Below are 26,530 nucleotides of genomic sequence, written 5' to 3'. Positions count from 1 at the left end.
ATGTAGAATAGAATTCATCCGCGAGACTCTTTGTTTCCCAGAAAAATATATTTGAATGTTTATCAGACCAACCACTAACCAAACTTTATTTCCTTGAAAATGCAGCTTCGAAGGAGAAAACTCTTTTTCGCGTCTTTTAACTTATTTTTCCATATGGAATAACCTTCTATCGATTGTTCATTCGTTTAAGTATACTCGACCTCAAGTTTAAAAGTGTACTTGACAAATTTTCAAACTCGATCTTCTCAAAAAAAGAAGCGTCATACGAACAAATTTCATTCCACATTTTCCCCTCTGTATCTTTCCACAACACATCACCTCAAGCCCGTTCAACACTGGGACTACCACACCACCAGTCAAAATTGACTGGTTTTACAATTTTATTTTAAAATTCCTACTTCATGTTATGAATTTTATTTTGTTTTCTATGTATTCAAACGGAAAATAATTTTATATCAAGGCAAAATGTAAAAGGATCCTGCAATCTGTTTATCGAACCCCAATTAACCAGTTCCCTCGTTTTCTACAACTCGCCACGCGTTTTTCAAATTTTTACCGTGTATCATTCGATATGAAAATTATCAGGAAAATTCCGGATCGATCGCTAGATCGCTAGATGCTAACACTAGAAATACCACAGCAGTGAAAACGACTGGTTCTACAATTTTATAAATGTGCCAACCCTCGTTTAGGGATCATGGTCCCATATGAATTAATAATACCAAAAATGTACCACATAACATGGAATTCCTTCTGTAAGAAAGTAATAAATCAATAAATATACAAATATTCTATCATTACGTATTTTTTAAAGACCATTCATTTTGACTGGTTTTGGTAGAAATAGCTTCGTGTTAACTATCGGTAGTTCCAGTGTTAAACGTGTTCTTCGGCCGCACCCTGTATACAGGATCTCGCGACACCGTGTATAAGGCAAGAAGCCGAGAGAACAGTCGAGCGTGCTCTCGCAGTCGTGGAACAGTGACCCCCTGGACCAGAGATACAGTTATTGCGTTTACTCTCCTCCGTGCCGGTGCACCTACCAGCCAGGAACACACAGACACACGCGTGTACTCGTCGCACCCAGACCTCCGTGCGTTGCACCGCCGCTGACTAGCGATGGGTGCACAGTGCACACGATTCTCCCGCGTGGAACTTTTCGACGCGATCGGCAGATGCTTGGAGCCGGTCGCATAGCTTCAATCGCAGTGAATCACGCGAATCGTTCAACAGCGGAGAACAATTATTACGGAAAATGGAGATTTTTTGGAAATTTTTTAGGGAACTCTCGAACTGCAAAGTCTTCCTTTACGAGAGAATTTTTGGAATATATTTTTGAAATTTTTACAAATTTCTTTTCGAGGACTTGGAGATTTTTGTTTCTTCTGTTTTGTTTTTTTTTTTTTTTTTTTTTTTTTTTTTTTGTGAAAGTTTGGAAGATCACGTTTTAGAGATTTTATGGAATTTCTCTCTTGGGAGTTAGACATTTTCGTTGCATCAAAATTCCTGTTAAATTTGAATTCTTCAGAGGAATAGGAAAAGTGAAATTTCCATTATTTTTTTGGCTTTTTGGAATAAGGGGGATCGCAGAGAGCGGTTGGTTGGTAAAATTAGATTCGATTAGACGTGTTAACCCTCCGTCTGTAACCTTATTTTTATTGACGTCGTCTGCATACTGGGTCGTTTAAATCCATGCAGGCTTTTTTTAGGTCCTTGCGTTTTAAAAAGTCCTCAAAAATTCACTGAATATTCTTCCAAGTTTCCAGAATACCATCCAATACTTTCTTACTGGTATTCGTTGCTTTGATTCGCCTAAGCGAAGCGGAATTTCCACAAAAATTTGAAGTGAATGAAAAATTGCTTAAAATTACTGGTTAAAAATGGTCCAATATGCAGATTGAAGGATAAGTATCGTGCTAAGTGTTGAAGGGAAGTTATTAGAATAATACTATCCTGTTGGAACAATTCTAATACTAAGATTGTTAGAATCTTTTAGAATACTTTAAGAAATTAAATAAACGAGATTTGTGATTGTCGTTGATGGCTAGAAAAACTGTTACGATACTTCCATTTTCTCTATCGTCTTTTCTTTATTTTTCAACTGCAAAAACTAGGAACAGTTAACATTTTTAAATTCCTGCGCTATTCCATTTTTCCCTTTCACATTTTGTATTTCAAACGTCAAATTCTTGACGTCGATTCTCTTTCTTTTATTTCATCCACTTTCTCCGACGTGCGTATTTACATTAAAAAACTACAACCAATCTCCTCTATTGTTCTTTATATATATGCATATATATGTGTGTGTATGCATGTATTTTCTCCCAATCGATTCCTTCAATATCACAAAAACAACACGAAACAATATTCTAACAGAAAATTGAAAAACTATCGAAGTTTTTCATTCCGAAGTTTTGTTATTTTCGAAGCGATTCGAGGCTATTGCTAGTTGTACGCGAGTCGATCTCGATCGCCTAGTCGCGATCGCGAGGAAAATCGTGAAGGAAACACTGTGTGTGCGTATCTTGCGGAGTCGTTGGCGAAAAATTACGACGCTTTGTTTCGCGCGTCCCTGTTTTTCTCCTCTGTGCGCCAGAAACGCTTCTTTTTTATCTTTCTTTCGCTCGAACACGTTGTACCCGATTTTTTTCTCTTTGTGGTCTTTTTAACTGGACATGCCTCGTTTCTCACGGACCTTTTTTCCTCCTTTTCTTTTTATTTTGTAAATTGCATTGCATTCTTAAACAAATAAAACGCGAATCCAGATTGACTCGAAATTGGTTTACTTCTGTGTGTACGTATACATGAACGTTTGAGATTATTGCAAATTTATTATATTTATTATATATATATAATTTATTATTAAACTGCGAATTTTTATTCATTTACAGGCAATTTGAAAATGCAAAATTACATAGTACGTAATATGAAAAAATACTCAGAGTATAGTGCTTTCTGTAATACTTGATACGTTAAAACAATTTTCTACTCAGCTTCTATTTTTGCAATTATATTCTGGAAAACGCGAATTTGCATAAAATTTCAGACTTCTTGCTACATTACGACCGTAACTTAAATATAACTTATTATACCGTGAAGAAGGAATAAGAGAAAACCGTTTTGAAGAAAAGTTGTTCCCGTGAAGAAAGTGTAAGAAAAATTCTTGCACCGAACAATTCTTTTCGTTAAAATGAAAACTTGCAGTCACGAATGCAGGTTAATTAAGAGAATATTTTTCTACGGTGTTCGGTTCTCGATTCTCGTGCAGATCGTCGATGACTCATTTAACGGGAGAAAAAGCAGAGAATCGCAACGCTACAAAGTGACCCGCTTTACAGTTTTATTTCGAGCTTGTCGAATTTAGAAACAATCCTGTATGCCTCGGTCTCTCGATTAACGCCAGTGACGCGACCAAACGTATCTCTTTGTCCTGGGTAAACGAATTGATACGAAAGACGTTCATAGTACAACATCCACTGAGGAAACTAGCCAGCTTTCCTGACCTCCCGATTAATATTTGAAGATTTCAAAAGAGAAATATCTTTCTCTTCGAATAAATAAAATTGGTTCTAAATTTAATCTACCGCTCTTACTTCAAAAATACCAGGAAAAATGTGTGTTTTTATTATTAACGCTTGATAAATGGAAATTATTTCCGGAAGCTCAGAAATCTACAAAAATCATGAAAGCTTAAACCGATTTGAAAGAATAATTTTTGCTACAATTTGATATTAACATTTATCATTTATCACTATAGACCCCTATGAATTTATGCGAGTGGAAGGCGCAATGATAAACAGAATGCACATATTGTAATATAAAGAAATATATAAAATGTGGAATACATTGTATAAGATTTATTCTTCTATGTAAGTTCCATTCTCTTAATTATATTCGTAAAAATATATATTTGCATAAATATTCGCAGTCTATTTATCACAGCTTAGAAGGCTTGAATTAAAGAACACACACAGACCATTCTAAGTTTATCTCGCATCACTAATCAAGATTTATATTGGCTACATTCTCATTCAAAGAAATTCATTGAGGGAGATTACGCTCGTTTCCATTGGAAATATCGAAAATGGAATTCCTTCGTCTTGCTGTTGCAACGGTACGCAGTTAGAGGTGGTGGTGGTGGGGGAGAAAAAAAAATGAGAGATGAGAAGGGATAAGAAGGGTCGTGGCCGATGTCGACACGGCAGAAATTGTGCGGAATATCGAAATTACACGCGTGGTGCACGCGCGGCTCGGTGAGAACCGAGATAACCTCGTTTTGGGTGCAGCGAACGAAACGGGTTTCCTGCAGCCGGCTTTCGTCGTAGGGAGACGCTTTTGCATTCACGATGCCTCCATAGAATGCTGTTTCTAGAAATCAGAAACTCGCGAATCTTCCATAGAATTAGCCCAATCTCCAGGTTTATTTAAGACTCTCCTTATTTCGAGAAATTACGAATTATCCTTTTTCTTGGTATTTTAGGACGACAAAACGTGGTTCCTAGAATCATAACGAACAATTAGGATACTTTTTCTCTTCTGAAAGTCTCCTGGAAGCACCGTGGTTCGTAGAATGTATGATTCATAAAACTATCCTAAGTTTATCTGGATTTTCTTAAAATTCTTGTCTTACTTGAAAAATTACGAATTGCTCTTTTTTCATTTTTTAGAACTACGAAATATGATTCTTACAAGCACGACGACTACGTTACATTTTCTATCCTGAATTTGTTGATTTGTAAAATTATCCTGATTCCCAGTTGTCGTTAGAGTTCCTCTCGTTTTATTCGCGAAATTAAAAACGAAGGACAATTGTCTTATACGCAATGTGTGAAATAAATGTGTTTAGAAGTGATAAAGAGGAAATACTAAGGAATTCTTTAATTTACATAGAAATTATTAAACGACGAGAAAATAATGAAAATTGTTACTATCGCGGAAGAACATTAGATACGCAAGACACACTACGTTAATTGAAAGAATTTAACTCAAATGTACTATCTAAGACTCGATGATATCGTTTAAGGGTTGAAACTTGCGATTGTAACGAAGGTGTATAAACGAGGTGATAATCCTAATTCGAACAAATATTAAAACAGTTCAACGTTAGTTAAAGGTTTTACTTACATATAAATACATTATTTATGGTATTTTATAGTACAAAAACTTTTGAACGAAACAGGAACGAACTGGTTATTACCCAACAACATACTGGCCAACAAAAATCCGCTGAAAAAATTGTATAAGATAAACAGGAACATAGCATTATGATAAATACTTGATGCAGAAATAAATAAACATATCCGCGATACAAAAACAAGTGGATAATTACGTGTGTATAGTAACCCATATAGACAGTCTGAAATCGTTGCATCGTTTCGCCTTTCCCAGTAGACGGGTTAAAAATTGTCACGCACGCGAGACACACAGAGAACGCGATGGAAAGAGAGAAACGGTGAGGCGGGAAAGCAAAAGCGCGATAATAAAATGGCTGCGTGCAATTCGCGTACACTGGCCCCGGCTATCTGATCGTGAAAGCTAAAATACAACCACCAAATGCTCGTACTTTCTACTACGCTACTTATTGCGAGCTATGCGCGATAGCAAAGTGATAAAACGTCCTGCAAAACAAAGAGAGCGAGAGGGTGAAAGAGAAAGAGAGAAAGAGAGAGAAAGAGGAAGGTTAAGGGGAAAAAAGAAGAAGAAGAGACAAGAGACAGTGGTCGACAGAGAGAGAAAGAGAGAGAAGAGCTGGACGCAGCGGCGTCCCACTTTCCAAGCAAAAGATACCCGCGAAGATAGCTTGCACGGTCCTCGGACTCTTTCCAGCTAGGCGAAAAAATCGAAATGTGCTCGATAACTCGATTTACAGGCCGATACCACAGCTCTACCGTGCCACTGTTTGCTCACGGCAATGATCACAGGCAATCACAGCTCATTGCGGATTTTTTGGATTTAGAACGTTGTATAAGGAGAATTGCGATTTAGGTTAAAGCGAAGTTGAATTTTTGATACGTGGGAATGTGATGGAGATGCGTATGGAAACGTGGTAAAGGAAAAAAGAAATATGGAAATGAAAAGGAAGAATTTTTGTGGGATTAGAAGTCATCCTGACGTTTTTTCGATTTTTTTTAGGACTCACACAGTGATCAGAGTTCATTCTTTTTTGTATAGGCATAATGGCAATTTATGTTGGAGCAGAGTTGATTTTTAATAGCTAGGAATTTAATGATAATAAATAATAGTGAATAATCTGTGTAGAAACGTTTATTAGTAAAGAAAGTTCTTAGGTAAAGAGGGACTTTTGGCGATCAGATGCTAACCTGGATATTTAGCACCTTTTTATGACGAATGCAACGCGACATTGCATAATAGTGATTCAGATTAGGATAATGGGTCTTTGATAGGAATGTAGTATTAATAAATAGTAGTCAATAATATGTAGGAGGATTGTTGGAGAGAAGAAATGCTGATGAATTTTTGAATTTACTAAATGGCTCTTAAACAAGTGGTAAAGAGAGTATCAAATGAAATGTGAAAAGATATATGAAGAAAAATAAACAAGTAATAGAGAATGTTACATAATACTAAGAATATTACATCTGCAGTTTCTTAGGAAAGTTTATACGGCATAGCAAAAAATACTCCGAAATTCCTGAAATCATCGAAAATTTTGAAGAATGTGAAATGTATAAATACTCCAATATATGTAATCGGAACAATCTGTCATAGACACAATATTCTTAATAATATGAATATTAGGAAACATTCAAAATTTTATTCGGTTCATTAAAAACTATGTACACAAACACAGTAAGCTATTCTATAATTTTCGAAACTCGTTGTTTTCACGAAAGCTTCTCTTAAACATGTTAACGCAGAAGATCGTAGATGTTCCTCGAAGTGAAAATTGACGATTTTCAAATGGTAAAATTGCAATTTAAAGTGCAATTTTTCAAGGTTAACAAGGAAATATCAGTCGGGTACAAACAGGTAAGAAATTAAAGTCGAGAAATCGTTGTGCGGACTTTCACGCTTTAGAAGCCTAGATCTGTTTCTTTCGATATAGTAAGCTATTTAATCGCCTATTCAAGACTCAGTATAATATGCAAAATCAAATGAACGTTATCAATAGCCTATTAAAAATTCCTCGATAACACGAATTTATTGCGAGTTGTTAAGAAAAAAACGAAACTTTTGCTATTTTTTTTTGCATACCATTAGAACAACATACATACTTACTGTGCCATATAAACGTCAATAGAAGTGTACGATAGTAATTTGTTACACGATCAAATCACCATACCTTCGCTTCAGCCTATTTAACCTACATATTATCTACATTAATCTACATATTTACTCAAGAATAACTACTAGAATGAGTCACGAGCTCTTTCACGGTTTACATCCTCCTATTTTATCTGCTGATTATTTTCCTTAGATAACATTATCCACACACGAAAGAATAACATACAATTAGCGAAATGACGGTGTAAAATGTAGCACATCCTAGAGCACTCTGGTTAAACGCTGGCTGTATCACTTAAAATACTCGCCGTATGGATCTTTATAGCATATATAATAGAATAAGAATAAAAATGATAAGGAATAAATAATAGGAAAAATAAATTTCATAGGAATAAATATATATAGAATTAGACAATATGATCAAAACATAAGAATAGCAATTAAAGTAAATTTGCAATCCTCTTAGAGAATAAAATATAAAACGTCGAAAAAGATGCAAAAAAAGAGATCAATAAGAAACTTTGAAATTTTTCCGTAAGCTTAAATATTATCGTTAATACAGTGTGATCGATCATCTACGATAATTTCCCATAACGTTCAACATTCTCATCCTTTAATGCTATCGGAAACTCCTTTCGCCACGGGATTAAAAATGAATAACGACGAATTGAGCTTAATCGATCGATTCCAGTTCTTGAACTGACTCTTTTAGTTCACGATGGATGGATCTTCTGGTGGTTAGAAAGCGTAGGTTTACAGATGTTCTGTCTTCGGAAAGTTATTATGTATAATTCTTATGTATCGGATCTGTTAATTTACCTAACTGTTTTCTGTGTGATAATTGAAATGGCATATATGTATAATTGATGTGATAAAAATATATTTGAAAATAACGTGAGTTCGCGCTCGCCATCCATATGCAGATGCGCTAATTAAAATAAATAGTAACTGGAAGATAGTTCTAGATATAATCGATGGATTTAATCGATAGGTTTAAGATATTCTTTCGTTGTTATCCCTAGTCCATGTAAGAAAATACAATAAAGGTGTTTCAGCTTAGAACGATGTGATAGATTTATCCAGAGAACAAAATAATAGCCATTGTGATCCTACCTGTAAATACAGAAATAACAACGCATACATACGATGAATAATCGAAGAATCTTTTCATTTCAAGTATAAAGTAACACGTAATCCTATAACCGTTCTAAATATGTTTTAATGTGGATGTATCAAACTCTTTAACGTATGAGACTAGAGGTTGCTCTAAACATACGCTGTCTATCTATTACCTACCAGTATGTAAAATTCTGTGGCTGGCAGACGAAAAGAAAATTAGAATTTGTAGGGGGTAAACGTGGAACGAGCAGCCGATGAAACGCGCCGCTGATAACTCAATTTACCGACAATTACGCGATTGTGATACGGTTAGTCGGGCGAAACGATAAGCACGCGCTTCGACCATTTGCATATCGGTATTGCAAATTTACGATCCGTGTACGATGGAACCGATTCCGGCTTCTGTCGAATGAGACGCCGCTCTTGAAAGGCCGCGGCATAATTATTCATACGAGAGCGAGAAAACCTCGTGATCAGAGCCGGCGAGAACGACCATTCGCGATACCGCTCACAGAAATTTGCATATCACCGAAGAAATTTATGAACCGGCACGGTGGATCGATCATCTAACGCTCAACGAACGAACATTGTCGACGTTGTCGCTAGTTCCAGCTGTAAACGAGCTGACGTCCGATGTGCATATATACAATATACATAGATATACAGTGGATATGAAAAATACTCGAACGTACAGTAGAACTTCATCTGAGCTTGTCGGAGAGCAAACAGATTATACAGGGAGTCTCACCTGAAATTACCAGCTTGGTTTTTGCCATTATCATTATTTGCGACGAGAAGTGTTTGGATGGAAGTTGAACGGTTTCGAGAGTTTACATGTTCTGACATTATTTTTTCTTTTTTTTGTTGATGAACGCGTCAAGGACTTATGTAAGACAACTTTCATTTTTTAAATGGATTCATAGGGGTGTTTTTTAACGCGCTGATCGATACAGCTCGCTATTCACTGTGTAAAAACATCGAGTTATTTCTACCAACAAAGTTCATTCATCAGACATGTTGACATTTATTTTGTTAAATTTAACGTATAAAATACGGGAAAATGAAGATAAAATCAATGCTTTTTACGGTAATTGTAACATCAAGTATTTTATTGGCAATTTAAGTCGGTTGCTGAAGATTCAGAAACAGACGAGGAGAATATTTTCTCTTTCGTGCGTTACATTTGACAAATTCAAGTTAAAATATCCGCTAAGCTGGTGGTTTCTCGGTATAAGCGTGTTAATACTTTTATCAACGAAATGACGTGTTGCATTAACAAAATATATGATCCCATTTAAAAAATCGAAGTAGACCTTGCTAAGTTCTTTCTATCTTTCTAACTTCTAAAAAGGTAATAACATCAGGAAAACATTCAACCTGCATCCAGATATTTCCCCCTACGAATAACAATGACAAAAATCGAGATTATAGTTTTGGACCAGACGAATTCATGTAATAGGACCAATTTTTCTATTCGTTTCCACGTTCAAGTAAGTGAATTCAACCAGCAAACGTTCAGTTAATCGGACATCAACTAAAAGTCGCTTCCAATAAATAGCGTTCGGATAAATGGAGCTCCACTGTAGCCTTATTTCCCGACGGTGCTTTTATCAGTCTTTTTATCAGGTAGTACGCTTCGTTTTCCTCGTATTACGTATCGTATAGTCATTCGAAGGCACCACTGAATAATGAAATATAATATATTGTTGTAGATTTGTAGCTATGCTGCTATGACTAATTTTTCCCTCTCGTCTTCTTTCTCTTGTCTGGTTCACAGCTTTCTGTCAAATAATTTGACAGGATAAAATAATTCCCTTTTTGTAAACTCTGTTATGAATGATTTTTAGGACATTAGGAATCACAGGTTTACGAACAATTGTATTTTGGGGAAGTTTAGATCTTTTTTATCGAGTTTATTAATTTCTCTGTTCGTAGTTTTGGCTCTTCATACGTGTAGCAACATGGGGCGTTTGAAAAAATTTCCACGCCATAAAAATAGGCCAACGAAGGCACACGAGAGAAGCAACCTTGAATCGCAATTGAACCCTCAATCGCGATGTCAGAAGACACCGGGGTCCAATTGTGGCTTTGAAGCACAATTGAACACTGGTTCACCATTCTTCCACTAATATATTTGAAGTCATCGAAATCACAGCTTCGTACTTCATCTTTATCAGTAGAGGGCCGATTGGGTCAACATGATCCATTAAGGGATCGGCGAAAGCTATTATTTTCACCTATAGTAAATCTTCGACACCAGCGAAACATGGAAAAGGAAGAAGAATGGAAGATGACTTGTGCGAAAGAGGAAGGGAAAGAGCGAGTGATCGCAATGGAAAACGATCTTGGAAGAAGAAAGTCGACATCGGGCGACAATGTTTCGCGGGCATAAATCAGATCGGAGAAAGTTACAACCCCAATTAACCTCTGTGATACGGGATGACTCGTGCTGCAGGGTTCGTTGAACCGATCTCCGAGAAACGAGAGAACGCCATGAGCGGCAGCCCGTTTTGGTCCGTTCACCTGATAACAGACCGAGTAATGACGGATAAATATAGACGCGGCCGACCACCGTCTTTTCAAATTCGAATTTAGATTAAATCTAACCACTGTGATATGACAAATAGGAGAGTAATTGTTTTCAGTTGACACAGAATCGAAGGACGCTAATTAATAAAAATTTATTTGCCTCGCAGATTGCTTTGATAATCAAAGTATTGAGAATGTGATTTAATGTAGAAAAATATCATAATTAAGCTAGCCATCGTGCTTTTAAATTTGAATATACATTTAATCTAACCGCTACAATATGATTGATAAGAAAATTAATTTCCATAGTTAGCAGAGTCGAAGGATATTGATTATTTTGTTCTGCGAATGTAACATTGAAGCTACATAAGTGTTGCGTCTCTTTAGAATCTTAAATATCGCAATTGAAATTAAAAAGGTTTTCGATGTACGAAATTCTAAAGGTTCGATTAAGTACATAAATGTACCGCGTAAACTACGTTCCACATTTTCCATCGATATACCTTCTTTCCACGTATCCTACATTATTTTTCTTCACAAAAATATTCCAATGTTTTTCATACGGTACAATATACGTACTGGACACGGTATACATAAAATATCGTAGAAAGTATTTGCAAAATGATAGCATATAAATTTTATCACATTCCTTGTACTACGATTATTCTCTGGTTCCTCAGGTATCTAATATACATATTATTGAAATTTAAAGGATTCCCTTTCACACGTAATACCGCAATTTCCATGACAATAATACGAAAATACTTGGCTCGACTCTCCCTCTGTAAGGGAACTTAATCCTCACGCAGAAGAAACTCACAATGGCCCCTTTCTACGTAATATTACGTCCGCCATTGCCGTCTTTCGCGTATTACTTCGTCGTTGAACGTCGCCCGCCTTAAAGCCGGCAATTTCTCCGATTTGACGGAGCGAATCGGCTGGATCGAACTCGCGCCCGCTCACAAAGGCTCCGTTCCACTTCTGAAAATCGTTCCGCCGGCAAAATCGTTCACTGGAACGACACGATAAACTTTCTACGTGCGTGCAACGACGAAACGCATCGAGTTCTCGGTTCCCTTTTGTGCACACGCAGCACACTCCCTTACACAGTGCGCGCAGCCTCTGTTTACGATGATGTAACTCTTCCGCGATTTATTCGCTCCACCTTTACCAACATCTCGTGTAAACGCCACAGAATTCATTCCTTTTATTTTATTCTTCTGTTCGGCAGTCGAACCACTTTTTATACATTTCTGTCTTACAATTTGCACGTACATAATAGGCGCATAAAAATTCCTTTTTCGTATCACACAAAGCTGTATTATCAGTTTCGTTTAATTGTGCAGTTTCGACTTTGCGCAGATCGAAGATATTGATAGTTGATATTCGGCTATTTCTAGGCATTTTTCTCTTTTCTCTTTCTTCTGTATCGTAATAAGGGTAAAATATTGGAGGATAAGGATATTTGCTCGCAATTGGCAAAATATTCCCTAAATTTCTATCTTGCAATTTGCAGATTTCTTTGCTTTAAGAACGACAATTATAAATTTGTACGAGCGACTTTGCGGAGATTGAAGTTAATATTTAACAACTTTTTCACAAGTTTATTTGTAAATTTCTATTTCGCAGTTTGCAAATTTCCTTTTCGAAAAAGAGTAACACTATCGATCTTTCTAAACAAGTTTGCAAAGATCGAGAAGATTAATTTGCAATTGTTTTCCATCCCAACAGAAACGTCAGACACTACAGAGTAAGTTAAGATTCTTGTAAATTCCTCTTTGACAAAGAATTTACGCTTCGAGAAAAAGTTTCGTAAGACGAAGATCACGGGCTTGTCACAAGGAAGATTCGAATCGATACCGAACGATTAGCTTCGATTGTAATTCAATTGTCGTTTCTCGCGACGCGCAGTTTCGGGGCGGGCTGATTCTTTATTGGGGTGATTGACTGCTTCTCGAAGGTTGGTCCATTCTTTTTTCTTCTTCTTGTCTCCCTCTGTCTCTCTTTCCTTCTCACTCTATCTCTCGTCATCACTCGTGAATTTCGAAAAGCCTATCGACAGAATGTGTTTGGTCTGTCGATGGCGTTGAAACACGCGCTCTGTCACGTTCCGTGTCGATATTTTCGGCCGATGAACGAGAGCGGAAAGAGGTGGTTCCTTCCTTAGGAATGCTTAGATCGATACTCGAGGAAATACGATTACTTGCTGGAGAAATCTTCTGGAATTTAATTTTCAAAGGTTCGAGAAACTTGGTCGAAGCAAAGTTTCAATAATAAAGAGGAAAACAAAAGAATTTTGAAGATTTTGAGAAGCTGCACATTGTACGTTAATTAGATTTTCTTATGACCTAAGAGGGAAATACAAAATTCTTGAACAAATATATAACAAGATCGAATATTAAATAATTGTTAATGTTAAATATTTCCTTAGAATTTTCCAATATTGGTATTAAAATTGTAGTTAAGAGAAAGAAATAAGAGAAACGTAACAAGGAAAAAGATATTAGCATTCAGAATTGTAACTTACAGTTCTTATTTTCAAGACTAAAGGTGCTCCCATTTTTCTCTCTCGAGGTGTTGGAATACCTTCGAACGAACGAAAAGTTGCACACCTGTGAAATTAAAATCAGAGGAATAATCAAACGAATGGCGTAACAAAAGAAAGAAGAAATTGGAGGGGGAAAGGTCAAGCGATTACAAGTTCGCCGAGGGAACAGTCGAAATTCGCGGCTGTAATTTGCATGCACAGGAGGCGGGTTCAACGAACTCGAGATACTCGGGGTCAATTCGTGGAGGGACCCTGGAACTTCCTTCAACGAGACCTAACCCCGTGAAACCTCGACCCGGCATTGAGGCGATGAATTACGAAAATGATCGAGGGAAAAAAAGACGAGGAAAGAGAAGGAGCGGCAACGCTTACGCATCGCGGCCCAATTCCACCAATCTAATGAACGAACCTATTGTCCGTAAAGTTGCAGGAGAAATCAGAGACGTTACGCGTGGATAATCGGCCGAAAACCGATGAAAATTTTAATTTCGCGCCGCCTTGACACAGTAATTGCTCGAATTAAGCTTGGAGATTATGGCGAGATTATGTAAATTGTAAGTTAATTTTGCTACCGTGGAAATTTCGTTCGGCTGGTGATGCGAGAGTTTTTGTTCAACGAGATTGAGGGAATTTGAAATTGAAATTTGTGGAACAGTGGAAGGTGAAATCAGTGAGGTGGATAAGAATAATTAAAATAATAATCGTGGAATAATAATCACGAATATAATAATAATAACTAATATAACAGAGGAAGGTGGAATTAATAAAATGGGCAACGATAACAATTGAAGTAATAACGGTGATGAAATATTAATTACAAAGCAACAGCTTCAAGATTCACTCTATTGCTATTTAACTGTGTTCTTGTCTTTTGATTTTAACATTGAACATATATTTTATATATTCGTAACTTCAGTTAACTAAGTTATATTTTTGTCGTTTATTTTTATTCTTTTATCTACTTTACTTACCCGCTTTATATCAAAATATTCCTTCTTAGCCATGAAATGACATTGCGCTAAGGATAAAGGCTTATTACATTACAAAGAACGATTTCTAAAAATCTACTGGTATACAATTAAAGGGTGAAATTCTATAAGATACGATACTGTAAGTAAGATTTTATATTTAACTATTTCGAAGTTGGTTGATTCGCGAATAGTCGAAACGATAAAACGCCATAAGCAACCATTTCTACCCCTAATTCTACGCTTCAGTTTTATTACACTCAAGTTCTACAGTTCAACTTCGTGACGTGTAATGTGTATAATTTAGTTTCCTGAGGCAATTTTGAAGATTCGCGAAAGACCGAAAAATTATAACACCGTAACGACCGAACAATCTCTACCCCCAATTCTATGCTCCAGTTTCCTGATATCCGATTTCTACAATTCAGCTTCGCGATAGACAAATTCGAAGTTTGATCGACGATTGGTTCGAAGTCGAAAGATTCACGGGTGCTGGTGGAACGCGTCGATAAGTATCACGAAATGAACTTCTCCTCTCCTCTTCCCTTCGTCATAGGATCCCCCCATCGCCCCGTGTTCCGAACGTCTTCACCGACGGTCGTTCGTCGTGCAACGTCGAGGTTCAACGAACCCGGGATGACGTGATACTGCCATGTTGGGAATTTATTATCTGACTCCGTTGTCCAACGACCCCCGCTTTTTGTGTATCGCGACGCGACCGACCGTTCCTCTTTCTTAGTTCCTTTCCGATTTCACCGGGGGAGGATCGCAAGGCGTGCACGCGCGAACGTGGCACCACGTGGCACGCGGCCGCCATCAACGATTTTCCAACGGTACCAACCGCCCAGGAACACGGTGGCGAACAGGTTCGTGGAATTTCTTCTCTAATTAGAGATATTAGTAGAATTTAATTGGAATTTAATCGAACATTCTGCTATTTTTTATTCGATAATTGGTTTCGAAATTGCTGTGTTAAATAGAGGTCGCGGTTAGTAGAATGCTGTTGCGATTACGATTGATTTTTTCTGATTTGAAAGCAGTATTTGGGCGTTAAGTAGGCACTTGAAAATGACAGGCTTTGTGAAGATTAATCGTATTTGTGTAAGAGAGAGAGAGGTGGATCGAAGGTTGAAACGTTGGTTGAAACGATAGCGAAAGAGTTTGTGGAGTTTCTTTGCGACTCGAGATACCAGTGGAATTTATTTGGAATTTAGCCGAAGGTCGTGCTTTTTGCCTTTGGAAGCGAGTTTGTTAAGTAGAGCTTACGATCAGTTCTGAAATGCTGTTGGGACTACGATTGATTTTTTCTGAATTGAAAGCAGTTTTTGGGCGTTAAGTAGGCGCTTGAAAATGACAGGCTTTGTGAAGATTAATAGAGAGCTCGGTCGAAGGTTGAGACGATGGTGAAGAGGTTCGTGAAATTTCTTTGCACTTGCAGATACCAGTGGAATTTATTTGGAATTTAGTCGAAGGTCGCGAGTTTGGAAGTTGGTTCGCTAAGTTGCTAAAAGTTGCAATCAGTTGTGGAATGCTGTTGGGGTTACGGTTCATTTTCGGTGAATTGAAATAAGTTTTTGGGTGTTAAGTAAGTATTCAAAATTGACAGAGATTGTGAAGATTAGTAGAGAGTTTGATCGAAGGTTGAATCTGTGGAGAACAGGTTTGTGGAATTTCTTTACGAAATATAATTCGATTGCAAATTGCTTTGAAAATTGCTTTGAAAATTGAATGCTATTGGGATCACGATGAATTCTTGGTGAATTTTAACGAGTCTTTGAGTGTCGAGTATACTTAGGAATGACAGAATTTGCGACGATTAATACGGGTAAATTGAAGGTTTGTGAAGTTTTTTTCACTCGAAATATTGGTGGAATTTATATAAAATTTTGTCGGTCTTTTTTTTATTTTTGGTTTGAAAATTAGTTTAAAAATTAATTTGTTGCACAGAGGTTGTAATTAGTTCTGGAACGTTACTGCTATTAGGATTAATTTTTGGTAGACCGCAACGAGTGTTTGGGTGTTAATTATTTAGAAATTGCAGGGTTTGTAAAAGTTAATAAACAATTCGATCAAATGTTAAAATGGCCATGAAAATATTCGCGGAGTTTTTATGGAATTATAATTTAATCGAAATGGTTTCCAATTTGAGAGTTTTAAAATGGACGTTGTTAAACAATTTTTAGTAAATTGAAATCAACCTCCTGTGTGTTAATTAATTATAAAGGTAGATCGATCGAAGGTTAAACGGTTCGTGAAATTTTTTCGATAGTCGAGATATTTGTAGGATTTCTTTCCAAAAATTGTTGGAGTATTGAATTTCCGAGTTTTTGAAATATTCGAATTTAAAGCTTGAATTGAAAAAAGCATTCAGTAGTTCATGTATAACAAACAGAATTTCTATTAAAAAATTCAGCATTTAGCTGAGTATTATATTACATTTCACGTTAACCGAATGTAACTTAATACAAATTCGTATTTTCCCAGCAAAGAATCTTTAACCTTTACACAAACGAGCTATACTAAAGCACGTGGTTATACGCGATGGAATTGCGCTAAGAATTTCAAAGAATTTTTCTAGCAATCATAAATATTTCTCAGCTAATTAATCCCACGTCAAACATGCAAACACAAAATTCTGATCGAACGTCTAACGTAGCATCGTAATGGCAAAACATAGAAACTGCTAGGTTTTTAATTAAACATTCCAATTACGTATCTCTAACTGAGGTCGTTGACGTGTTTACGCGAAACATGATTAAAGGTCCTCTATCTGAAAAATTCACGACTGAAATTCCATCTAGTGCAGGTGTAGAAATCACCAACAGTACGATATTATTGATGTTTACTAGGAAATACTCAAGTTACTCGTATACAGCTTCTTCACTATCATAAGCAGCGTCGTGTTTCGTCAGTTTATCTACACACAAATAATGCTATTATATAAACGCTTTGTCAGAATACTACAAGAATTTTGTATAAATTATCTTAGAATATTTGAAATTACCGTAGAATAGTTCTACTGTTCTATAAAGAACCCAAAAAAAAAAAAAAAAAAAATCGTATTCTATTAAAACGTTTAACATTCGATAATTTGATTAGAAATAATAGACGAACGTAAAATGCTATAAAGTATCAATAAAACACTAACATGTAGCTATATAACATTATATAACATCGATAACACTGTGGATAACCGCGTAATATCAATTTCATTGTAAAAATTCCCACCGCCAATTTTAAGAAGAATTATTAAAAATATCAAAACATTTTTACGAAAAATACGAAAACGTTAAATTCTATAAGATATAGAATAATAATAACGAAGAAAGAAAAATTCTCCACTGCGACTCGTCGTTACGCTATTTTACTAAAAACGACTCGTGATAACCCACAACGTTTTCCAGAAGAATTTCGATGGGAACGATTCACTTCCCTCTTACGACGCGGCTTTCCTATTCTCCTTGGAAACCCATTGGAAAGTCGCGAGATTGATTCCGCTTATATGGGCTGGCGCGAGTGAAGATGTTCGCCGGCCGCCTTAATTGACGGCTCTGGCTTTATTCGATGGCGCGTGCAGCTTTCGAACGGCCTTGCAGAAACCGTTTTCCCGTCCCTGATCGCCTCGCAAAACATCCAGCCCCGACTGAAAGCCGATCGGATCGAAAGCTGTTCTCTCATCGCGTTTCTCATCGTTTCACGGGGATTTCTATGAGTCCGATCTGGTTATACTGGTTCCTCCTTCGTTGGAGAATTATTTTAGAGAAGTACGAGAAACAGGGTTGCCGTGGAATTTTTCCAACTGACGTAGTCATAGCTTTGCTTCGAAATGTGTTCGAAATGTGGGGAACGTGGATGCTTTTGAAGAATCGAAGAGGCGTACAAGCAGAAGTCGATGACTGTACCGGTTACGTCGATCGTCGATTCTTCCTTGGAATATTATTTTCCATTACGAAAGCACAGAGTTTTCTTGGAATTTTTCGAATCGATGCAACGCCAGGTTCGCTTTGAAACGATTTTCGAAATGCGAGGCAGACAATGATCATTGACCGAAGAATTTCAAATTGATGGACGTAGCGGATAGACGATGCATGTAACGATGTGGTTACATCGAATCTTCTTTTGTTAGAAAATTATTTACGTGCAAGAGAATCGATGCAGTGAGTAGGTTTGCTTTGAGAAGATTTTTGAAATGCGGGCAGAACATTGGTTTTTCGTCGAAGAATTTCGAACTGAGAATGATGGATGTATAATGTTTAAGTATAGAAAACGCAAGGTTGTTGTAATTCTTTGGAAATTCCTGGGAAATTAGTTTCGTACGCGGTGGAAAAGATTTCTTGAAATGGAAAAGAATTTTTAAAAGTCAACTAATCGAGCTAATGTAACATCATCGCGATTTCCGATAGAATTTTCGATAGAAAAGAGTAAGACGAATGCTATTTTCTATTCTATTAAATTTCGTATAAATTTCTATTAATCAGAAATTAGAAAAATTAATTATTCTGAGAACTTATGTTACCTGGGGTTTACGATGAATCTATTTCCTCGTTAAAAGGCATTACTTACGATTTAAAAGCAATTGAAATTGATACGAGAAAAGTTTGGATTGCCCTCTCGCCGGAAGAATTTCGATCCAACGAACCGAGTGCACGCTTTCTCGTCTTCGAAATCGTTCAACTTCCACTTCCAAGTAATTTTGCATCGAAATGAATCGTCGTAAAACAATCGAGGTTGCCTCGAACGGAAGTTCAGTTTACCGTCTTGCACGGAGAATTTTAATGAAAGAACCTGCTATTACATTGCCTTTTAAAACAATCATAAAACTATTTAAATTGACTTTAGACCTAATTCTACTACTTGGAATTTCAAATAAATGTCATTCCTAATCAATGTCCTAATTTCATTTTCTAGAGCTGCCTTTTCATTAATCCTTTTACTTATCTTACAAGAGGTGGTATTTTACCAATTATTAAAACTATTAAAGCTATTTTCAATTATTAGCTTGATTAAAACCGATTATCCAAGATATTCCCGATTATTAAAATTATTAAACGTAATTATTAAAACTTTTGCAATTATTAAAATTGACCAAAATAATTAAACCTATCTCCAATTATATCCAATTTATTACAGGTAACCGTGTATTTCTAAATATACTAAAAAAGGTATTATTTAATTTAGTATTTTTGTTTAAAAAAGATTTAAAAAAAGGTATTATTTAAATTATTAAAATCATTTATTGGGAATTTTTTCAATCGCTAAAAACGTTCGATTCGATCATAGGACAAGATCGTAGAATGATCGAGACTTAATTTGTCAACTTGATAGGAATTTTAATTAAAGAAACGTCGATCGAACGGCCGATTCTTTCAGTTTTTCCTCTCATCGACTTTTTCCCTCAAACGAAATTGAACTTTTACTCGATACAACTATTACGCCATGCAGTTTGACAACATAATTGAGATTAATACGAAGACCGCGCAATTTCTTCCCTGTACGAGTACGATCATATTAATCGAGAGAAAAACGCGAAACGATCGTTCCTCTTTGATCGTCCACTCTTTTCTTTCTTCCAGGAAGACCAACCGAGTGCTTGCGAAACCGATATATCGTTTTATTAAACGTGTTCTCCCAGACGATGGTCGTTAAAGTTCTTCCCAAGTCGATGTAATTGAAATCGACACGAAATAATTTTGATTACCATCGTTAATGGCGGATAATTATCGAGAGTTTCTTGCCAATTCAACGTCATTCACCGTTTTCAACGCGATTAAATTAACACGTTTCTATTTAGATGTCGAACTAGGAGCATTCGTTAACTAGTTGGTTTCTTAAGCAGAATTTCTTTAGACACGAAGAATTACGCGAAATTAATGACAGGGAAGTAAGCAGATTTAGCTAGATTGATCTTAACTTTTCTAAATCGACCATGGTATAATGTGTTTGCAATGCAAGTGAAAGGGTTGCATAGGATGGAATAAGTTCTTAATTGTAGAATAGAAATGTTAATCGATACGTATTCGTCGGTTACAGAGGTTTGTAGAATTTTTTTTTTTTTATAATTATTGCATCATGGATGTTCAAACAAAGTCGTAATTTCGCGAATATGATTTTTAGAAAATGTAACATGGAGATTTATTTTAGCTAGTGAATATATCACGTATACATTATCTTGGATATTGTATTATATGTATTGTAAATATCGAATTTTGCAAATTTTAGCAGCTTTAAATCTTCTATAAATACATAAACATTCGCGATCCGATAACAATACTTTTATAATAACTTTTGTGATATAATATCGCATATATTGTTAGAACCTTTAAATTGTATACTTTTCATTCTTTTCTAATTTGTCTATTATACCGAATAATTTACTGTATATACCGTGTACATTTTTGCATAAGCTTAAATGCATAAATATTCACGATCCACCAATTAGCGATTGATGTCTAACGATTATCAAATTGTACGATCTTCAAAAATTTGAAAAATAAAGAAAGCTAGTAAAAAGCAAAGCAACGTTATAAATCGATCTCTCTTTCGAAAGTAGCAATAATAATACAAAGATAGGAATTCTTAATACAAAACTGTTAAATAATAAAAGTTCTACATGCAAAATATATTTCAAATATCATAGCATTCTAATCGAGTCTGTATTTTATAAATATTTATTTATTTTCATTTTGTATTTTGTAAAATGAGTTGTTAAATTCTTTTTTTTTTTATCTTCAAGATATAGTTTCGTCTTTTTTAGGCAGACAAAAATTAGGTACATCTGCATGTAATTTCCTCTAAGCCACATGACGTTACAAGTGCCTAACAGATTAATCAATTTCACGTCGAAAACGTTTTTTATCAAAGAACCTACAGAGGCACAGCTGTTTTACGTGTCTTCCTAAGCATCTCTTTCTTGCCTTTCTCTTCGACGAACATCGTGACACGTTGCGAAACGAACTTTTTGCCAGCCGCAACTGGATGATCCCCGTTTTTGCGCTCGTTGAAATCTCCGCTGGTTTATTTTGAAATAAACTGAATTTTCATTTCGATTACACGTGTAGAATCACGGCGAACGTTTCTCGTGAAAATCGCACACTATTTCTCGTTTACTCTCCTCCGAATAATTTCTCAAGCTAAATATCTTTTATTTATTGTTATATGAAAAAGCTTCTCATGATAAGGTTACATTAAAAATAATTTTTTATTACCGTCGCTCTTTATACGAGATTTTAAGATCATCGATATCATTATAGCTGGATCTCTATATTTTATTTTTCGATATCTTCGAAGAGCGTGAAAAACAAATTCAACGATATTAATAACTATACCGTCGTTGTTATCCATTGCCATCATTCGATCTCGAGATATTCGCGTGTAAAAATTGAAATTAAAATTTCCCATAGATCTATGTAGCGCGTTTATCCTAATTTTTATATCCAGACACGAATGTGCGAATCGGTGAGCCGAGCTTTCCAATTATTCAGAGCTTTATTCTATTCTTTGTTCAACCTTTTCGAACAGTTAAATTCCTTAATATTTGATTTTGCGGGTTTTGTTAATTCCACCTAATGAGCAATCTAAAATAACAAATCAAATTGAATGGCGACCGGTAAAAAAAGGTCCGAACCATATTTGGTACATTTTTAGATAAAGTGGCTTTTAAGCTACACTGTTCCATAACTTTCAGGCGCCTAACGTGTTTAACATTAAATCGCCTGCTGACGCGATATCTGCAACCTGCGTGCACTAGAACCAGATCTACTACAGGCACTGTAAAACCATAAATTCACTGTTAAATTGGTCGATTCTGACCAAACTCTGCTACTATTTTAGTTGCCAACTCAATAATTCTCTTTTAACAACTTTTAACAACGCTATCGTCTCCTAAATCGATCAACGTACAATTTTCTCGTTTACTAAAGAAGATCGTTATCAGATTCACACAAGTGGCAATTCTTCGTTTCGTCGAATAATCGTAACAGTGTGTGGCTACGTAAGACGTTAAGAATCGTATAGCAACCGAGAATAAGAATCCATCGTAGCAAAGTTTGGTCAGAATCGACCAATTTAACAGTGAATTTATGGTTTTACAGTGCCTGTAGTAGATCTAGTTCTAGTACACACAGGTTGCAGATATCGCGTCAGCAGGCGATTTAATGTTAAACACTGGAAGCACGTTAAGCGCTTGAAAGTTATGGAACAGTGTAGCTTAAAAGCCACTTTATCTGGAAATGTACTAAATGTGGTTCGGACCTTTGTTACCGGTCGCCATTCAATTTGATTTGTTATTTTAGATTGCTCAATGTAATAATGGTCGTACGTCTGAATGTACTGCGAACGATGGAAAGTACTTGGATAGGAAGGAGAAGGAGGTTATTCCGATGAGGCAGAGGACGAGGAACGTGTAGGAAATTTCATTTGAAAGCGAGCCAGATCTTGTTCGACGCGGTCTGATTCGTGGCGTAACGCGTGTCGGTCTTTAATTACTGTCGCGAAATAGCTCCGATGGCACGTCATTGTTATTATGAAGCCGAGCGTTTGTCAGACGGTTGCTCTGGCAGCTGGTCGGTTCGCTAAAAGGTTTCGAAATCCTCTCCGATTGTATGTCAGAAACAAACTTCGTCTTAAAATGACAGAATTTGTCCGAATTATTATTCCACTCTATCAAACTAAGTATTAAACTGTATAGAAAAAACGTCGAAAACTACCGAAAATTTTCCATGACTGTGTCAGTGACTATGAAAGTGATTTCGATCGAGTATATATTTCATGTAAAAATTCTTACATATTGTCGTAACGTAGATCGATATGACGTTCAAGAAAAGAAGAATTCGACTTCTTTTAGTTTCAGACCTACGCCATTTCGTAATCAATTTAATTTCGTAACAAATTAATTAGAATTCTGTTAATCTCCATTTCTCCACTGAATCGTGCATTACGTTAATATGAATCGTCAAGTACTCGCATCTACTTTAATAGAAATTTTCATTTGTGAAATCCATCTCGATACAAACTTTAATACACAAAATCCTTGTATTTTAAAAAACTTTGTCCTTCAAAAAATTGCTACGATTAAGAATTTATTCAACGTCTGGATATAAAAACCGTACGTTTCTACGTGATTCGTGCGAAGTATATTAAACAGAATACGACAAAAAGTATTGCGTGAAAATGTGAAACAAACGGATTAACGCGACGAACAAGTAAATAGAAAGAAATTCGAAACGACGAAGACGAGGTACATCGAAGAAGCGAGCTCGTCGATTAAATAAATCCTTCGGGAAACTTTCCCTTCGACCCAGACACATCGACGAGCACGAACCAATCCTGTAGAGAGACATCCCCGCCAATTTTCCAATGGAAGATCAACAAAGGAAACTAGATCTCTATCTTTGAAATCGAAACCAATGAAACTAGAACATTTCGATTGAACCTTCTATCGTTTGTTGCAGAGTGGAAAGCTCAGCGTTGCAGTTGGTGTACCCGCTGGATTCTCGTCCGGTGCAGCTAATCTTCCGGGGGTTGCAGGTGGTCAAGGAGAAACGAGCCCTCCTCCGAGATGTCTCGGGTGTTGTTAAACCCGGCGAACTTTTGGCCGTCATGGGCCCCTCAGGTAACGTACATTCATATTAACGAATTAACATTAACGCGCGATATTAAACCCTTTATAATATAAACTGGGATGAACTTGGTCGCATCCACTGTTTGATAGAAAAGTTTCTAAAAGCTATATGTATCTATATTTTCATTATACGAATTTTCTTTACCATCGTGCGTCAAGTTGGACGTAGTTTGACGTCAAGTTAGAAATTAAGTTGGTAGACTGAGGGATGGATGAGGGTTAAGAATACTCCACCCTCTGGTCTCCGATCCCTTGAATCGGAATAATCCTTCAATCTCCGACAGATTGGTTGTACGAAAGCTGGCAGCAATAGTTTCTCTTCTTGGCAGAATTGATTTAGCGATTGATCGAAAGATAAAGCAAATCTTCGTTGGTAGAGGTTTAGGAATTTTCTCTGCGGTTTAAGGGATTTAAGAGCTAAAAATGATTCCTAAAATCGGTAGGATGTCGTTTATTTCTATTATCGAATCTTCCCCTATCGGTGGATTGTGTAAATTTTACTTCCGAAGGGCGATGGGTGTTTTATCAATGTTAAGGATTTAGTTTATCGAATTGTTTGCTAATTAATTGAGTTTCCTGTTGATCAAATTCTTTGTTAAAATCTGCGGCTTATTTTTTAAACAGTCTTCCGATATGAAGATATATGCAATGTAATGATGAACGTTTCATGTGGAAATTATTTTTTAACGTTTTAACGTGCAACTGTATCGTCGGTTTAATTGTTCTAGTACGTGTTGTTATTTTTACATCGGACTAAATTCAACCATGCCTCGTCTTTGCCCTTTCCATCGCTTGAAAAGTAAACTCACAGGACAATCGTGACGCGACATGCATATTTATCACGACGTAGAACGATCAGCGCAATTTTTCGGCCAGAGAAAAATTTCGTTCGCCTCGTTTAGACTAATTGACCGTTTGTTTCGTAGCGATTCTCGCGAATGCTGATGACCCGATCGGGTTTCCGTGGCCCTCTATTGGACAATTTCGTGGCAGTTTGCGTCATTCGTTTATTTCGCGGCCTCTGCTTCAGCCATTTCGCGCTCGTAACTCGTCCTCCCCCTTTGCTTCTATTTGAGAACTTGTGTGCACGTTCGCCATATTTCGCAACGTTCATCAACGATGTCTTTAGCTACCGAGGACAAGGTTGGAATTAAGAGACAAATTATTGGACTTATTATAGTTGGAAATTCCAGAATATATATTTAGCAAACATTGTAGAACTTCGATCAACCCTCTCTGAGTTCTGATTAAAATCATCAAAAGTCGTAAAAAAACGTCCAATTGCTTTTTATGATAAAATTCGTAAATAACGTAGAGAGACGTGTTTCTTTTCTTGTGAATGTTTTAACTCATTTTCGTTTATTTCAATAATCGCAATGTATTTTAGAACAGACCATTCGTAAACCAGCGTCAAGGTTTACATTTCTGTTCAGAACGCATTATGAAATTCATTGTGAAATTCATCGTACGCTATTAAAATATATTTATTTATTTACTAAGAAATAATGAACAGATTGCAAATATATAATAAGATATTTGCTAGATCGGATCTCTGCTTACGCCATATTTCTTTTATCCTCTTCACAAAAATTCGAATATGCAAAAACATCAATCGTTTTATACATAGGATTTGCCAGCGAACAAAAAAATTCACCCTCCGCTAACAATGAAACGGTCTAATCGGTGCAATGATCGATGTATGGCACGTAGCTGTAATCGAAAAACTGAAATTCATCCTGCTCCGATAATAAATCGGAATCAATCAGAATCTGGAAAACAAGATCAGCGGAATACCGCTCTTTGTATTCACCACGCGTCGAATGGTGTCTGATCGCTATCCTAAGGGTAAATTCACGGCGGTTCTTCTATGTTTAAACGCGACAAGGATCGCTGGGTACGCGAGTATCGTGCCTTGGTAACGAGCGATACGCTGGCGCGATATTTATCGCGAGATTCGTCGTTTCTCCCCTTGATATTCGTTTAACAAGCCGCAAGCCCGCGTGTACAGGGCACGCGAGTACAAATCATCCGTGCACTCCGGCCGTTTCACGGTTTGTCGTTAACGTCGCCGGTCGAACCGAACGCGCCAAGCGTATTTCCACGTCGGACATCGTATATCTTGGCCGAATGGCGACGATTCTAGGAATAAAATCTACTATTCCGACCCTCGGCACGCTGCTTGTTCAAGACTTAAGCATTCAATGGGCGAACCTCGTCCAGTCGAATTACATACATTTTACCCTTTCGATATTGCATACGCTTTCCTGTCACGAAGGACTATGTTGCTTTATGTAGGTTTTCGGTTTCCTCGGTTGGTAATTGGTGTCAGTGATTTTCAGCTGATTTCTTGGTTTATTTATGCTTGGTATTTCTAATGCAGCCATTCGTGCACTATTTTATGAAATAAGAGGAAAGGAGGGAAATATTTTCGATTGTTAATTGGTGTCGGTGGTTTTAAGTTGGCTGCCTCCGTTTATTCACCAAGCTATGTGATGTGTGTAG

At 36.6% G+C, this 26,530-nt stretch overlaps 1 protein-coding gene across 4 annotated transcripts in view; it reads left to right on the top strand.

Moving 5' to 3' along the window:
* The window catches only part of LOC132905037 (uncharacterized), a 269,837-nt gene that overhangs the window by 203,094 nt on the left and 40,213 nt on the right, over window positions 1–26,530 (top strand). For all 4 annotated transcript variants that reach the window (XM_060955955.1, XM_060955956.1, XM_060955957.1 and 1 more), the window contains one exon: window positions 23,859–24,019. In XM_060955955.1, coding sequence (XP_060811938.1) covers window positions 23,859–24,019 — 161 coding nt within the window. The remainder of the gene's footprint in view (window positions 1–23,858; window positions 24,020–26,530) is intronic.

This window comes from Bombus pascuorum, chromosome 3, assembly GCF_905332965.1.
Source record: "Bombus pascuorum chromosome 3, iyBomPasc1.1, whole genome shotgun sequence".
In the NCBI taxonomy this organism is placed as follows: domain Eukaryota; kingdom Metazoa; phylum Arthropoda; class Insecta; order Hymenoptera; family Apidae; genus Bombus; species Bombus pascuorum.
Note: the sequence above shows the minus strand (reverse complement) of the source record. Positions and strands in the feature narration are given on the sequence as shown.